The 17,827-nt window shown below is 43.7% G+C and overlaps 1 protein-coding gene across 1 annotated transcript; it reads left to right on the forward strand.

Moving 5' to 3' along the window:
* The first annotated feature begins 470 nt into the window (after nt 1–470).
* LOC116785158 (b(0,+)-type amino acid transporter 1-like) lies at nt 471–11,088 on the forward strand. The gene is made up of 6 exons (XM_032684420.1): nt 471–1,247; nt 2,864–2,997; nt 6,333–6,462; nt 8,667–8,791; nt 9,212–9,299; nt 10,523–11,088. Exons 1-6 carry the CDS (start codon nt 504–506, stop codon nt 10,754–10,756), a joined length of 1,455 nt encoding a protein of 484 aa, XP_032540311.1. The 5' UTR covers nt 471–503; the 3' UTR covers nt 10,757–11,088.
* Nucleotides 11,089–17,827: the final 6,739 nt, after the last annotated feature.

The raw sequence follows: 17,827 nt of genomic DNA on the forward strand, positions 1-17,827 counted from the left end.
AATGTTTCTGGTTGAGCAAAGCCATAGTATGTTGGCTGGCAGACTTGTTTGTTTGATCACATTATAGTGGAGAATGAAAGTATGATTGAGTGCTGAAGCAGGTGCTTGAACATTGACTTTTAAACAAAGAATGAAGCCCAGATTTGCATGGGGACTTTGCTTACCTGACCCTTATTTCAGATGCCATTTGAAGCATAATTTGAAGGAGAGATAACCAAGTACACAGTCCAGTAAGGTGCTGACTGATTCTGAGGTAGTACTGGATTGCAGTGAGATTCAGAGATAATCAAACTTGGCAGAATCTGAACGATAATAAATTACCAAGATAAGATGGGTAATGAAAGAATGTGAAATACAGAAGATAAGTTTATATGTCTTGACAGCGTTCAGCGTGACTTTTGTAATTATTAACTAAACCTTAAAGCCTGAAATAGTCCTTATTCAAATGCCTTAGTCTTTTTTCATATTCTCTCCTAACAACAAGGTCTCCTCACATTTCCACAATGAGGGAAAGGAAGACAACAGATCCACCTCATTCATCCACAAATCTGAGTGAAGGGAAGGAGAAGTTAAGACTGAAGCAAGAGGTCGGCCTGATTAGCGGAGTGTCATTAATTGCAGGCACAATGATAGGCTCGGGGATATTTATGTCCCCTGAGTGGGTACTACATCATATGGGGAACCCTGCCAGCAGCCTGCTTATCTGGGCAGCATGTGGTCTCCTGGCCGTGTTTGGAGCCTTGTCGTATGCTGAGCTTGGAACCATAATTAAAGAGTCTGGAGGAGAATATATTTACATTTTGAGGATTTTTGGTTCTTTTCCTGCTTTCCTTTTCGCCTACACTTCTGTCATCCTGGTGAGACCAGCTGGTTTGGCAGCTGTCTGTCTGAGCTTTGCTGAATACGCTGTTGCGCCATTCTACCCAGGATGTTCCTCTCCACAGGTTGTCATCAAATGCACAGCTGCTGCCTGCATCCTGCTTTTAACTATCATCAACTGTCTCAATGTGAGGCTGGCGACGTCTGTTATGAACATTTTTACAGCTGCCAAACTCTTGGCTTTGTTGGTGATCGTGGTGGGTGGACTGGTGCTCCTTGCCAAGGGACAAACTCAGAGTTTTCAGAATGGTTTTCAAGGCACGAATGCGCGTATTGGGGCAGTTGGAGTGGCATTTTACCAGGGTCTATGGTCCTATGATGGGTGGAACAACCTGAACTATGTAACTGAAGAACTGAAGAAGCCTGAGGTGAGTGAATGAGATGGGCTTTACTTACTCAATGCTGCTGTTAATATGTTTGATTCTATCTGTGAATCTTTTAAGAGGGGTAATCAGGGGATTTACAGTGAGGATGGTGAGGCACTGGCACCAGTTGCCCAGAGAAGTTGTGGATGCCCCATTCCTGGAAGTGCTCAAGGCCAGGTTGGATGGGGCTCTGAGCAACCTGGTGTAGTTGAAGGTGCCCCTGCTGAGGGCATGGGGGGTTGGAGCTGGATAATTTTTAAGGTCCCTTTCAATCCAAACCATCTTGTGATTCTCTGAAAGCCCTAAAATACCCCATTGACTGCAAAAAAACTATTAGGCAGCACTTGAATGTTTTGGGGATGAAGTTTTGTCTTAGTGTTTAGACTGTAGACATCTAGATTTATTCAGAAAAGTACTCACTACTATAATCCATAAAGGATCCTTAACACCACATAAAAGACTTGATCCATAATGTATGCATCAGAAAACCACTTTATCTCTCCCCATTGCATGGAGGGGCAGCTTCGAACAAACCAAGCCTTACTGGAGAGAGAATCTAACTCTTTGAATGATCCTTGGCTTTAAACATCTACTTTTTTAGCATGTGTTCAGTCCATGCTGTAGGCACTGAAGTAGCTTGCTTACATCTCACATCAGCCTTTTCTGTGCCATATTGCCTATTTTCACAGATAAGACAGTACAGCAGTGAACAACTCTTATTTTGGAAAGAGCTGTGTTAGTGCAGAGTGTAGAGAATTTGCTTTCTACCAGTGCAGCAGATAAGATCCTACAGATTAAATGAAAATACACAGTTAAATATTAACCTAAATGGCAGCAAAGATTCCAGGGTCACGTTGCACTGTCTCCCATAGGATCGTGAGCACTGATACTCAGGTCCTTGCAGAGTGGAGGGAACAACATTAGGAATTGCTCTATCTTGTCCTATGGTGGGGTTGGGGAATGCAAAAATTGATATTTCAGGTTCTTAGATGTATACAGTTGCCTTTTCCCAGTATTTTCAATTGTATAAGACAGTGTTAGTTGATTTTATTGAGTCTTGAAATGATTCTGTGGTGTTCTAAGATAGGATCCTGTTAATAAGAAAAATAAAATATTTCCCTCCTAGAGCAAATCCCTTTTGAGATTTTGAGTTCAAAACCCAGCTTTGATTTAAACTGTAGAGGAGTTAAATGTGATGCAACACAGTCTGGAACTTGGTTCACGGCAGTGCGATGTTCATGGGAAGATGCAGGACACATAACACACTAATCAATAGTAAAGTAATCAAAAAGTATGCAACAGACATCTTGGGCAGCTATGAGCCAAAATCTTTTTAATAAGATCTGGTGGGTTCTTTTTGTTTGATTTATTTTGTTTGGTTGGTTGTGGGTTTTTTTAGACTAACTTTGGAAATGTACAACCTTACAGCCTGACATCTTTGGGAGCTGGTGTAAAAACTGCCATGTGAATCTGGATCTAACTCTTGTTCTGTGGAAAAGCTTAGGGAGTGAAGGAATTTGAATGAGAGACGTGGGTGGTGGCAAAAACAAAACAAGCAAAAAAAACCCATTGCAGGCATAAATGTGCTGCACCTAACACTGCTGTCACCCCTTTTCCAGGTGACCCTTCCCAGAGCTGTGATGATTGCCATTCCTTTGGTTACGTGCCTGTATTTGCTGGTGAACGTGAGCTACTTAGCAGCCATGACTCCCTCTGAACTGCTGTCTTCAGGAGCTGTGGCCGTCACTTGGGGGTGAGCTCTGCATGTGGCAACACAGCCAATGCAGCCCAGTGAAATATTGATTCTCTCCTGAGTTTCAGGAGATTTAGGTCTATTCCCCAAAGAAATGGTAGCACTTCAATGGTCAGGCCAGGAACATCAGTCAGGCCAGGCTTATAGGGAAGACAATGAAGAGGAAAGATGATGAGAGGGCTGGAGCACCTCTCCTTTGAAGACAGGCTGAGAGCTGGGGTTGTTCAGCCTGGAGAAGACAAGACACTGGTGAGACTTTAAAGCACCTTCCAGTACCTACAGGGGCTACAAGAGAGCTAGAGAGTGACTTTTCACAAGGGTCTGTAGTGATAGGACAAGAAGAATGGCTTTAAGCTGACAGAGGGTTGATTTAGATTGGCTATAAGGAAGATATTCTTTACTGTGAGGGTGGTGAGACACTGGAACAGGTTGCCCAAAGACGATGTAGATGCCCCATCCCTGAATGTGTTCAAGGCCAGTTTGGATGGGGCTTTGTGCAACCTGGTCTAGCAGGAGGTGTCCCTGCCCATGGCAGGGGGGTAGGAACTGGATGATCTGTTAGGTCCTTTCCAACCCAAACCATTCTATGAGTTTATGATTTTATGATTCTATGAAGCAGGCTGCGTGTCCCAGCTCTGTCAACTACAGAGCAGTGTATGGCCTTCCCCCACCGAAGGCCGAGGCTGACCAGCCCCATCTGGCCATGGTCTCCAAGGTACATCAAGGCTGCCAAGATGGCACACCCCTTACTCCTCATTGCCATTTATTCACACGGGAAACCTGTGGCTCCCATCCAGGTTATGTTTCATCCTGTGGAAAGTGTCCATAAAGAAGAGCTGAAGGGCATACCAGGAGGATCTCCCCACAGACACTGAGAATGCAGTGATGGCACATATCCAGACCTGGGGACTGGTAGATGCTCCACATTTTAGGTATCTCCATAGAAATGGAGAGGGCAATGTGCTGCCCCATTAATGCAGAGGCAGTGGGTTGGGAGTGAGATAGAAGCCAGCTGGGTGAATCCTGTCCACTTGGCACCTGGAAATTAAAACAGAGCAGAGTCTTTTGGTTCAGTTTTTCCATATGTGGGGAAATAGCAAATGACACAGATCTCTACAGCACCTTTGGGAAGTGTTATACATGGGTTGGGTAATCTTTGGTAACTGTAACTTTAATGGGCTTGTGCTCTGCCAGAGCTGCACAGAAACTGTTTGTATCTTCCATCAACCTGAAGTGTTTGGTGATATCGTACAGTCTGCATGCAAGACAAGGAATTTAGGAAGAGAAGGAAGGGACCATCATGAGAGATGTAGGCATCATCAATGATCTTTCACCAGAACATCCAGCCTCAGTCTAAATATTTCCAAAGACACAGAATTTCTGATAGGCCTAAATGAGTTGTCTGGCAGAAGTGATGACATGGTATATCCACAGATTATGTTGCTGCTCATCCTCTTCCTAAAAAGTCAGCAGCATCAGCTTTGCTTCTGCATGCATTTCACAAGATTTCCAGCTTGAAGATCTGACTGGGCTCTTGCTGGATGTGTTCTCTAATAGCCTTTCATGTCATTACAAATAGGAGCTTTTAAAGATCTAGTGCTTTGTTTGAGCATGTTGCAAAGCCTCACTAAGCTGCAGTGTCATGAACTTTCGCTGCACTTCCTTTCCCATCATTCCTGATTAACAAGTTATTTGTGAGCTTCCTCCTTTTTAACGCATCTCCTTTTCCTGCCTGATTAACCTTTTCACCCAAGAGCACAATTCAGGAAGAAATATTGAACTAGCAACCAGAAAGGGGGGAACTCAAAAGCCTGGAGGACAGGTAGGTAGCCAGATGCTGAGGAGAGGCTAATGGCCATGGCTCAAGCAAGAGATGCAGCCATTCAGGCCATTAACAAAGCATGGGAGGAGTATAAATAAGCCAGACTTGTCACATTTAAATGCATTTATTCCCCATATAAGAAGAAAACTACCAGAGAGAAACATTGTTCTGTGGTGAGAGGTGCAGCCGCAGGAGGGGCTCAGGAAACTCTGCAGCATTTCTTTGATGACAGTGATTTAACAGTAACTACAGGTCTCAGTTTGCTTGTAAGAAGCTGCTTGCAGTAGCCCCTGTACTTCATTTCCAGGGTCAAAACAGTAAAGAACCAATCTCATAAATGCAAAGTACACAATTGCTAAAGATTTCATTATTAATTTTGTGATGTATGTTGTTTTCCCTTGATATCTTGTGGTTATGGAATTGCATGATTATAGGAAATGGCCAGATTCCATCATTTAAAAAGGGAAAAATTTTAGTTCTGTTTGTTGCAAGTATTAAGTATTAAGTATTAAGTATTCAAGCTTAATAACTTGAAGCCCGAAGGAGCATAATCCAGATATTAAGTTTCTAAGCTACATTTTTAAAATTATTGTGGTAGATAAGCTCCTGCTATGATTTTGGAAAGCTGAGATCTTGATTTTTTCAACATCTGGGAGAGTTGATACTAAAAAAGAGTACCGATGGCTCAAAAGACATACAGTTCAATGGAAATATAAAGTGCTCTAAAAAGCTTTTGAGTTTTGGATTTTTGCCAGTTAGATGAACAGTGAGTTTGTTTGTGTATGTGTATATACATGTATGTGATAATTACCCCAAACACCAACATTTATTACTCAATTAATACTCTTCATGCTGCTTCATTCCAGATGACAATCTTCACTTTCAGGTGAGAGGATTATCGTATCTTCCATATGTTTACCTTGAACTCTGTACCCCTGCTACTTCTTCTGTTACGGAGAGAGCAAACCACAAATGTCTGAACATGTTGTAGAAACAAACTTCTGGAATTCAAAACATTGCTTTGGCTTAAGTCTGATTCACAGAGTAGCAGAAATAGGTACATATAGGATTAAAGGATTAAATTCTTATGCATATTGGGGAAGAGGTTATAATGCAGAATATTTCTTCTGGTGTGATGGGAACAGTTTTCCTGTGATTTCCAAGCTAATATTGTTGGCTGTGATAGCAATATCTCCAGGCTTTTTGCCACAGCATCAGTACATAAAAATGGGGGGGTTCCTCTTATGACAGCTTTGTACACCATTGCACTGTGGACAGATGTAGATATATACACACCAGACACGAAGAAAAGCTGTCTTTCCTGGACAAGACAAACTTATTAGTCACTAACTAAATACTATGAGAACTGGAAGAAGATTTTAAATCATTTAAAAAGACTTCAAAAAAAAAATTCAGTAAGTATAATTGAGGGAAGAAAGCTGTCTGGTTCTACAGTGAGTATTTGATACATCTACAAAGTGTATCTTATGTTGCAAACTCTTTCCCACCTCAGAGACAAAGTCCTGGGCAGCTGGGCATGGCTCATCTCCCTGTCGGTGGCACTGTCCACGTTTGGTTCGTCGAACGGCACGTTCTTCAGCGGAGGCCGCGTGTGCTACATTGCTGCGAGGGAAGGCCACATGGTGAGCACAAAATAAAGGGGTCTGCCTTGTTTTGAGCAATTTTACCTTCTTGTGACACTGAAAGAGAGTGGAAAACACTGTATGTTCAGCTGTCAGTGATAGCTCTTCAGGGGTTCCTTGCTCAAAGGCTTTAACCCCCATCTTTTTCAAATATAATGTATATGTTGTCTCTGGGCTTTCTGCTCCAGTCAAGTGCTTTAAAAAAGACGCATATTCACATCTAGCCTGAATTTTAAGAACAGCTTTAAAATGAAACACTGAAATACTGCTGCGTTGGAGGACGGGGCACAGGCTGGGGGTGACTTAGCCAATGTACTTGTGAGGAGAGGGAACCTGGCCGTGCTTGTGTGTTGCAAGGCACCCTTGCTTGCACTGGGAAGGAAGCCCAGCTGCCTTTGCATGCTATACTGACTACATAGGCTGGTCTCAGGGGTGTTTCAGCCTTCTCGTGGGTAGGCCAGCTCCGATGCAACACAGGATATCTGCTCTTCAAGCTTCATTGCAATTAAGAGGTGACACCAAGCCTTACATCTCCCCTATCTGGGGTTTATCATTGGTTTTGTTAGGTGGGGCCAAATCTGGTAGCCCAGCAGAGATGAGGCTGCTGTGGCTCCCTCCTCCCTGGAGGAAATTACTGGTCCAGCCAGTAATTTCAGCATGTATTCCCAGTAGGCAAACACACACAAACACAGGTATAAAACGTATATATGTACACACATACACACATTTTAGCTGTATATACACAGACCTAGACAGCAGGGCACACGTACAGACACACAGCACTCACACAAACACTAACAGCACCGAGAGCCCCATCTTGTTCCCCTCTCTGACTGTTTAGGGGAAATATATATAGAAACATATATACAATATGATCCCTCCAGCAGTTGGGCTCAGACATTCAGTCTGTCCAGTAGCTGCCCTTGCATGCCAGTCTCCCAGCTGCTGGTACCTGGGCATACAAGCCCCTGAGGTTGCTGCCCCATTCCAGCTGCTGATATGGACCCCCTCACTCACAGGTACACCACCTACAGCTACCAACACACTTCTCCAAAAAGAGGGGAAAAAAGACTGAGTTGCATTTGTCCTCCTCTGTTTTGAGCAGGCATATTGTGTTCCTCCAGGACCTCTCTGGTTTTTTGGTCCTTCCTACCCACATCATCTGGCATTTCTGCTCTCAGGTGCAAAGGCCTTGGAATAGGTTGCCCAGAGATGCTTGGATGCCCCATCCCTCGAAGTGCTCAAGGCCAGGTTGGATGGGGCTCTGAGCTACCTGGTGAAGTGGAAAGTGTCTCTGCCCATGGCAGGGGGATTGGAATTAGATGGCCTTTAAGGTCTCTTCCAACCCAAACCATTCCATAGGTCTGTGATTCCACACCAGCTCCACTCCTGGTTCATAGCAGGGAATCTTTTATGTATATGAATGACCAGGTTGCTGGAGATGACTGGACTGGTGATTACTGGTTTCAGTGGTTACTGGTTTCGGTGGTTGCTGGTTCTACAGCTTCTCTCACTGAGGACAGTGCCTGCTGTATCATGGCAAGCTCTGTGCTAAGCAGTTCACATTTGACCATACCAGGCTACGAGCTGAATGCTTATGCCATTTCTCAGGCACTCAGCTCTAGCAGAAGTTGTTGCATGATATTTTAGTTGGGAATTAAAAATTAAATATAAAAAAGAAAAGAAAACAGCCTTTCTCATTAAACTTTCCAATGAAACAAACAATAAAGAGGCTACTAGTCCTCTCAGTGTTCTGAAACAAAACCTGATCTAATTTGAAGTTAGTTACATAAATGTTTCAGGAGTAATCCTTGTCTTATTTTCCAGTCATCCCAAGAGAAGTCAAGTCCCAGAGAGACATGGCAGGGGGCAGAAGAGTGGGACCATGCACAAGGTTCTGATGAGGGGCCAGGAAAGTTCTAATTTGACTCAGCCTTAGTCTGTCACATCAGTAGTTTGAAAACCTTGTTTTGCCTGCCCAAACTGAGCATATTTCATATGAAATCAGTGAGACACAATAAAAATACCCTCGAGGGACATTTCCGTGTTTACACTCCTTGGAGCTGAATTGCTTTTATATGATGCTTATTTGCTGGTTACAAGTGGCTCTGGCTGCGGGCAGAGCTCCCACCAGTGGGTGAGGGGATGAGTAAGGACCTCTGAGTACATGAGATGATGACACACGGTTTTGCTTTGTCTTTCAGCCAGACATTCTGTCTATGGCTCATGTGCGACGCCTCACACCCTTCCCTGCACTCATGTTTACATCTGTGATGTCTTTAATAATGATAATATCAGGAAACTTCACCAGTATCGTGAACTTTTTCAGGTATGTGTGTGTAACGTTTCTGTGCTCCTGGGTTTTATATTGTTTTATGAATATTTTCTTTCAATATTTTTTTAAGCCTGGGCTGTTACTTTCTAACCAATACTGGGGAGAGAAGGAGGAAAGAAAGAAAAGAAAGAGCTTGGGAACCAGCATTTTTGCAATGCATGAATGCTTCTGTCACTATAGACTTAACTGGATATGATTCATCCTCATATTGAAATGAATCTGTAATATTCAGATAATTCCAAAGTTCTCGTTGTTTATGTTGCAAAGGAAATGAATGCAAGAACTACTAAATTTATATCAATATTCTCCTTTTTAACTGGAGGTATGAACAGCTGGGATCTGCAAGGCAGGCCTGACATTCCTGGATGATCTCACCCCAGATGTAACGCTGTCTATTTTTTCTTTTTATTCCAGTTTTATAGCATGGCTTTTCTATGGCATGACTATTTCTGGGCTCCTGTATTTAAAAATCAAGAAACCAGAACTGCCAAGATCTTACAAGGTGAAGTAATAACATAAATCCCTCAACCCCTTTTCCTATATTGCCCAAATAACTAAGAAAACATTATGAGAAAAGAGTGAGCACTGGTTGCTTACAGATTTAACGTGGTTGTCCTTTTTTTTTTTTATTTTCAAGTTCTGTCTCAGCAAAGTCACCAAGAGGGGTGAGATGGTGTGGATATACAGGCATAAGTCAAAGCTGAATTCTCAGTTTTGATAAGTTAATAATGCACTGCCCCCTCACTATGGAAAATATGTCTACCATATCCTCTTTTTTTCTAAAAGATTTAAAAGGTAAATGAAGGATGATTTTGACAACAATGCAACCACCTGCTTATGCTCTCAGACTCTGATCACACTCCTCAGAGGGTAGTCCAGGTGTAAGAGTCTTGCAGAGAAAAAATAACTCAGCTAGAATGCTCCAAGTCCTTTGAGATGGCCAGGGGGCCGGTTTGTTCCCCACAAAACAGAGGAAGGAGATCAGGAGTTACGTGTTTTGCCCTCTGATGCCATGAGAGGGCTGAGCTGCAGTGCTTCCTCAGTGACTGAGGGAAGTATCTTTACAGAAAAGATCCCAGGAACATAGGATCCATGAGACCATGAATGAAAGACACTGACTTTTCCCTGAGTTGAACGAACATCCTGGTTACTATGAGGTTCCTCCAGGAACTAGAGGACAGGCTGTGCAAAGCAATATTGAGTGTCCTTCAGGGTTTAGCACAAAGAGCAGCAGCGCTCTGTTAGGCCTTCCAGTCACTGGCTTCTGCTGCTCTATCCTGAAATTAGGATGCTGGATAAGGATGTTCACCCAGGTTGTCTGAATGGGCTTTAAGAAGTTCTGTTTCTGCAGTAGTGTTTCATACACTGTATAGAATTCCCACAGTTCTCCCAGCCAATCCATCAAGGATGTCAGCCTGCTCAGCCTTTGGCTTGATGACCTGACTCTTTTCTTAACTAGGAGCAGCTGATGTCTGAAGGTTTCAGGTCAACTAACAATGTATGGCTGATGTCAACTGACAGTGTATGGCTGATGTCCTGCAGAATCTGTTCATCTGTTGACAGTTTACATTTAGAGGAAAGATTTCCTTGGTTTGAAAGCAGTAATTTTTATTAGACTTTGAGGGAGGGTGGTTTCAAATTCAAGTTTAAATGATTTCTGACTAGGCTTACAGAGATTGCCTCTGAATTACATGAGTCTTTACACTGATCGTTTTGCTTTCACAGGTACCAATTATCATTCCCATAATTGTGCTGATGGCAGCTGTGTACCTGGTGTTAGCTCCCATCATTGATCAACCCCAAATCGAGATCCTCTACATCATTGCCTTCATTTTTAGTGGCATCATTCTTTATTTCCCACTGGTTCGCTTCAAGTGCCACCCTCGCTTTTTACAGACTGTCACCTTACACCTCCAGTTGTTCCTGGAAGTTGCCCCGACCACTAAGGATACAGACTGAGATAACATCCTCCGGTTGCATGGAGGATGTTGCCTTCACCTCATGTTTTATGCCGGCACCTTGGTTTTCAAGACTCAGAAAATATTCTTCTGTAAAGACGAATGAGTAGAATGAATGTGACACTAAAGTGTCCAGGTGAGATGGACTAGAGCTGACTCCTCAGGTTTCCTCAAAATTCTGGGGAGATGTTTTTCTCCTTTTCATATATTTTCCATCCCAAGAGGGCCTGTTCATCAAAATCTCAGATCTTATATTTCAAGCTAAAAGGCAACAAAAGGCAGACAATGAAATATTATTCTTATAGCAGGCTGGGACCCTAAGCCATTCCTGGCAATACCTTTAATTGTTTCCACCTAGTTCTGCTCACTGTGACCACATAGTTTCTCAAATCAATAATGCATGGGCTCACCATGGTCAAAACAAAAAAAAACCCTTTTTCACTCAGGTATTTGCTCTGGGAAGACCTTGCTTCTTCCAGTCCTAGGTGCACAGTCACAACAGTCCTTTTTCTGTCCCAAATCATCCTACATCTCCTGTAGAAAAACCTCTAATGTGAGACAAAAAGTACTTTAAAGTTCTGTCAGTTTACTCGGTTGAGAATGCACTTGTCATATGGGATCCATCCACTCATGGTGAGGACACAAGCGACATCACTCAAGTACCAACAGTCACCCAATATTCTTCCTGTAATTCCCCTGAAGACAAATAACTTACCTTGTAACAAAGTAAACAACAGACAAACAGAAAACCCCCTAGAGCACATGTGCCAGCAAGGCACTCTTATTGGGAATTAAAGAAACCACATACATTAGGAGAAGTGTGGCCAGCAAATCAAGCAAATACTCTGTCCCTCTGGACTCAATACCTGAAATCATGCATGCAGTGTTGGGCTTTGCTGTTCAAGCTGGAGTTGTGAAGGCCCCAGGGTCAGGCTCTTCTTGGTAGTGGCAACTAAGGGCAACAGCCACAAGTTGTGGCTTGAGTTGTTCAGGCTGGACTTAAGGAAAATTTCTTCACCATGAGGGCAGTGCAACCTTGGAGCAGCGTGCATAAAGGTGGTGAGATCTCAGTTCTGTTATATTTTCCACCACAACCACTTCCACAAAATTCTTTGATTCTAAAGGCACGGCACAAAAGTCATGGGCTGTGCTCTCACCCACACCTGACACACTGAAGCCTCTGTTGTTTCCCATTACCCTGAGGCTCAACCGTTTTTCTCCTGTTCTAGGGGAAAGAGAGATATTACATTCTGTTTTCTTCCAATTTGTCCAGATTGTTTCAGGATAAGATCTGTCCTGTCATAGACTAAAAGGGTCTAGAAGTTAGTCCCTAAAATGCCTAGTTATATCATAAAGTACTGAAAGTTATTGAGGTCAACTTTCTGTCAGCATTCTTCTACCGATGTGTACCTAACTGCTGCTGTGATCCTGGAACAGGGCCACTTGATCCTTCAGGCCTCTTCCCAGGCCCATCTCAGAGCTGTGTATCTGATTACAATCTCATTCTGCAATGTCACCCCTTCTGTTCCTCTGAGTGGTGATACCAGCAGCTACAGGGATGCAACAACAGTCTGTTTTTCCAGGTGTTAGGTATGATAATGGGATAGGCCAGTTGCCACTCATGCAAATCTTCAGTTTAAACAGTGTTTAGGAGGATTTCCTTCTGATTTTTACTGGCATCGTCAACAAAGGCCAATGAAGGAACAGTATTCCCTCCTGAATCCTATGACAGTGCAAAATTCTTGGGATGCCTCTCTTAAAGGACAGTATGTACTTAAAAGCACTGATGAGCTCAGAAGGTCTAGGTTACCTTTCCACCACTACCCCAGGACCTTCATATGATGTCAGGCAAGCTTCTTAATGGAACTGCATGTCAGCCACTTATCTAAAAATTAGGATAATATTATTTCTCTGATTATAATTTTTTGGAAACCACCTCTGTTTCCTTCACCTGTTTTATGGACCCTGCCACACAGGGTTGTGCTCTTCTGAACTGGAGACTAGTAACAAGTGGTCCCTTCCAACCCAAAACATTCTACGATTCCACCTACAGTGCGTATCTAAAAAGTGAGATTTTAAAAGCTTATTTAAGGGTTAGACATGCACTTAGTTGGGGCTTTAGCCACCTATCCTTGTGTTCCAAGTACAGTCAGAGTTGGCATTGCCTGCATGCAATTCCTGTGGAACAGGAGTTATTCTCATTGTTTGATATTATGGGTGTAGTACACTATAGATGATGGGAAGATGGAAGGATTAAGTGGATTGCTCAGTCATACAGGAAATGTGTGGAAAATATGACTGTTTCCCCAAGGTCCAGTCAAGCATATTACCACGTAGCCCATCCTTTCTCCCTGTGCACCTGTGACATATGAACACTGATAAAGAACACAAAAAGACTTAGCCCTTTAGATAAATAGCCTTTATATGTTATTGGTGTATGGACTTAGGAAGCTGGAAAGCTGCAAGTATCATATATTGCACCAATCTCATTTTCCATAGATATTACTGTAACAAGGTATTCTTTTTATTTGTGTTGCCTAGGATTTGCAAGCACAGGTGCTTATAATACCAAAACAAGATGCTGAAAGCTCAGAGAATTGCAAGATAATTACAATAAAATGGGCATTACAATGAAGTGAGTTAATGTGGCTGTTTCTGTTTTTCATCCAAGAAAAACAATTCTGTAGAAATTTTACTGCATGATCATAAACAATCAGCATCAGGCTTATCTCTCCTTGGTCAGAAGGTTTAACTATGTGTGTGGGCGCTTATATGTGCGTAGACTCATTTTTCAAGATGATTGCTTATCTATTCAACCCCAGCATATGCAAATCAGAGTCTCTTTTTCCTCCATCAGACATTTACAATAGAAGTGTCAGGAAGAGGCAGCATGTCCTTACCATTCATTACTGCAGCACAGTGACAACGTGATGGCGGAGAGAGCTCTGCATCTGCCGCTTGTACGGGTAGTACTGTAAGATCCTGTTGGTTCTGTCTGTCTCCAAAGCTCCAGATCCCTGTGTCCAGTACTTAACCCCTTTCTTCGTGGGCTCAGAGGAAAGCTGGACTATCAGCATTGCCCTCAAGATAATCATAAGATTGATACTTCACCTCAAGATCCTGAGTATAATTGAATCCCATCCTCCAGCTGGCAACTTGCAAACAACCAGTCAGGAGTTTTACCTTGAAGCACAGAGCTGAATGTATTCTGGACCTTTTCTGACCTCCTCAGAAGCATCAGAGATGGGCTACACCTGGGGACAGTCAAAGATGGTTCAGTGCGTGAGAAAGTCATTCTTTGGTGGTTTTCTGGTAAGCCTTGCTCCTATGCCCAAGTTCAAGTCCCATAATTTGTGGTTGAGGAGAATTCTCCCTTTGGGTGGGACAGGACTGAATTCATAATGGCTTTAATCTTCCTCTGTTGCAGAAACAGTTCACCCACTTAGATTGGCTGGATTTGTCTGATCAGTTCTCAGCCAGTGCAGAGGGTTTAGTGTTCAGTCTCTCCTGCTCTTTCTTGGGACATAGGGAGTAAGCAAGGCCTCCCTCCTTGGAGCAGGACTATTATCATGCTAGATTAGGTCACCTGTGACTGTCTCCTCATGTTTTGGACAGCACTGAGGATAGAGAGCCTGCCATCTCTCTGCACTGCTCTCCTGATAAACAAATTTTCCTGAAGCTCAATCTGAACATTTCAAGCTGCAGTTTGTGACTGTTGCCCTTCCCTCTATCATCTGCCACTGCCAAAGAGGTTGGCTCCATCCTTTTTGTAGGTCTTCTTCATGGAGCTGCTGCGGCTTCATGGTTGCTGTTGCGTTGCTTCTTCTCCTTCTTTTTGCCAGACTAAGCAAGCCCAACTCAACAAGCTTCTTCATGGAGCTCTCTGCTGGACCCTCCCTAGTTTCTCCACTTTCCTTTTGAACTGGGGAGGGATCCAAAAACTGGATGCAACATTCCAAGTGTGTCCTCACAGGTGTCAGGTTTACAGAGACACACTAACATCCCTCAGTCTGCTGACTGTACCCCTCCCAGCATAGGCCACTATTTGTAACCCCGGCTCCTTTCAGCCAGTCTGTCACATCTGAGAGCTTCAGCTGGCTCAGTTGAAGGCAATGGCAAACCCTTATTTTATACAGTTGATGCTCCTATTAGAAACTCTGATAAATCTAGCATCAGGATGACTCAGTCCAGCAGTGAAGAGAGATCTATATCTTGCACTTTACCATTTATTGACTAGTTAGTTGGATTCCATCAGGGCCTTTGTGTATGTGACTCATTCCTCTTGAAGGAGTAATTTTTGCTAAAAAAGGATGCAAACCCAGGGTCATACAATAAATGGGTGGTCTTAGATTTAGAACTATCAGTGAGACTAATGGGTAGTGAAATAGCCCATCTGTTTTTAGAATCAAGCTACCATGTCAGATTTGTCCTCAGACAGTGAACCCTATGGCTTGAGTGTCCAGCAGATAAATGATCATCTTCTCCTTCTAAAGGTTGGTCATTAGTTCTTACTGTTTAATTTCATGGACTATGCCCTGGTTTCCATGCAGTGAGATGACAGGCAAAGGGGGAGCTGAGAACAGGGAAAGTAGATTGAGAAAGAATTCCTGCATGTGCAAGTCTTGGCTTGTGTGTCTGAATTACCTACACAAAATATAGACATGGACGACACCTAAACAGCAAAGACATGTGCCCAGAAGTTCTGAAATGCCAGAATAAAATTTCTTAGCAGTGATTCCTTTCCCTTCTGTTTGTACATTCTGGGGTTATTCCTTAGTTCACCATCTATTTTTACTACAGTGTATCTGTTTCATTAACAAAGCAGAGCAACAGTCCAGTATTCTCCCCCACCTCACTACAACTTCTCTCAGGTAACTGCAGAGAGCAATGAGGTCTCCCCTAAGCCCAGCAAGTCCCCTGGTCTGGTCTCCTCAAGACAGGTAAGAGGGTCCTGGGAACAGAGGGCCAAGGAAGTGACATGGCAGCAAACAGAGGTGCTGGCAGGCGTCCGTGGCAGGCGGGTGATGAAGAGCTTGGCAGCATCAGCCTCTCCCTCTCCTGTGACAGGGCAGGACGAACAGCTGAGCTGCCCTCAGGTGTGCAGCTGAGGCCGAGGAAGGCATCTGTTGTAACCAGGGAGTTGTTTCACTGTGCTGCCATGGGCAGCTGCATGCAGCCTCTGCCCACCCAGAGTCACCCTGTGGTACCACCCTCCAGCTTCATCCACTGACATCACAGAAAAGTCCATTCTGGGGCAGGGGAATGAAATCAATTAGCTTTGGTCGTGGTCAGACAGATGCCAGCTGTGCAGCAAGGGAGAAGGCAGTCCTGTGGCTGGAAGTGAAATGTAGAAAGGGAGTGAGTCCTGCCCTCTGCAGTAGTAGCCCCCTGGTCCCTGTGTCCGCCTGTCCTGTGACCTGTGACCAGCACCCACCAGAGCCGCTCTGTGAACAGCACCAGGGACTCTCCTCTTGGGCTGCAGCAACCCCTCCTGCCCTGGGACATGGGATTCTCCCAAGGGCCATGGCTATTTTTTGCTTAAAGTAGTAGTGGTTAGAAATGAAGGCAGCTTATCAGGCTGAAATCAGCACAAGTCCTTGTAAAGTCAGGCAAATTCATGAAAACTGAATTATTCATGTCATATTCAAAACATATCCATCCCCCTGCCATGTTGGAAATCCAGATGAAATGCTTTCGTGCTGGAGTTGGATACCCCCAGAGGTAATTTTGTAGTGCATTTTAAAAACCTGGCTCTTTGTCTTGTCTTGAGATCAAAGCTTGTTAGGAAGCAGGAGCCGCCTTGCAGAGCAGGCAGGACCTTGCCCAGCTGAGCTCAGGGCTTGCTGGAAACCCACAGAATAAAACTCAAAGCTCAAGTTGTGTAACTGAGCACAAAGTGAATCTGACTTTTTCATTTCATTGTCCCAGGTGAGTGCAAGGAGATAAACACATGGGATAATGGTGAAGGGTCAGTTAAACTTGTTTTTTCTGTAGCTTAGAGCTTTGGTTAAAGAAAGTTAGCATTTATTTATGATGGGTTAGTCCCTTACACAGAGAAGTTGTAGCTGTGAGTTAGGACCTGCATTTTGCTAGGTGCTATACATATGCAGAAGCCCCCTCAAAAATGAAACCATTTGCCAGAGACCATACTCATGACACGTCAGCAGCCACAGAGATGTTTTGTATTGCTTCATACAGAAATGAAGATATCCAGTCCATATCATAAAGCTTGCAAAGCAAAGAATACATGTAAAGCACTATACTTGCTCTAGTTTGTAAGAGAGTATAGAAAATAAAGTCCAGAAAGGGCAAAAACTTTGGCTATTGGGTCTGACAATGTCGTGGGCGGATATAGTGAGACTCACAAAAGGCATCAGCGATAGCCAATTCATTTCCTAGAAGAGCTTTGAATATTAGCAGGTTTCTTCAACCTGGTAAATGATGTTGTCTCTTTCTTACTACTCAGAGCAGCAAATTCTCCAGGGTTGCGTTGCATTATCTGGCTTTTCTCAAGCCAGCGTCCTGGGACCCATGTTGCCCCTGGGATACTGAACATCGTTTCTGTGGGAGGAACCACACCATCCAGGACACTATCTGAGCATTTTCTGTGGATGGCTTTGGCTTAGGCTGGCTGGGGGGTGTAAGGGAGGAACAGGCACAACAACCAGTAAAGCAAGAAAATCAAACCTGATATAAAACCTGCATTATTTTAACTACAAAGCCTTAAAACTACCCGCCTTCTGCTGCAGCAGTGCCATACTGGGGGCAGACATGGCCAAACTGTCCCTCACCTCCTGCTGAGTTTCTCCTGAAGGCCAGTGCAGCTCCCTCTGCGGGATACACACTCTGAACTTCTTCCAACAAGTAAATTTCAGCTTCTGGTTACATCCCAGACTTTAGTCTATGAAAACACAGCCAGATCCAGCTCCTGTCTCTCCTGGTCACGGGAGCTTTCAAACAGCCTGATGCATGTCCACAGATGACAGACAGCAAATGGGATCCAGATGTGTCTTCCAGCACAAAGCTTTTCTTTTGGAAGAAATTTTCCCAGATCATTCCCCAGATTTTGCTG

The sequence above is a fragment of the Chiroxiphia lanceolata genome, chromosome 3, assembly GCF_009829145.1.
Source record: "Chiroxiphia lanceolata isolate bChiLan1 chromosome 3, bChiLan1.pri, whole genome shotgun sequence".
Taxonomy (NCBI): domain Eukaryota; kingdom Metazoa; phylum Chordata; class Aves; order Passeriformes; family Pipridae; genus Chiroxiphia; species Chiroxiphia lanceolata.

Coding starts and splice junctions, on each gene's coding strand:
- LOC116785158 (XM_032684420.1), top strand. CDS start 504: ATGAGGGAAAGGAAGACAACAGATCCACCTCATTCATCCACAAATCTG. Junction 8,792..9,211: donor AGTATCGTGAACTTTTTCAG/GTATGTGTGTGT, acceptor TTTTTATTCCAG/TTTTATAGCATGGCTTTTCT. Junction 9,300..10,522: donor AACTGCCAAGATCTTACAAG/GTGAAGTAATAA, acceptor TTGCTTTCACAG/GTACCAATTATCATTCCCAT.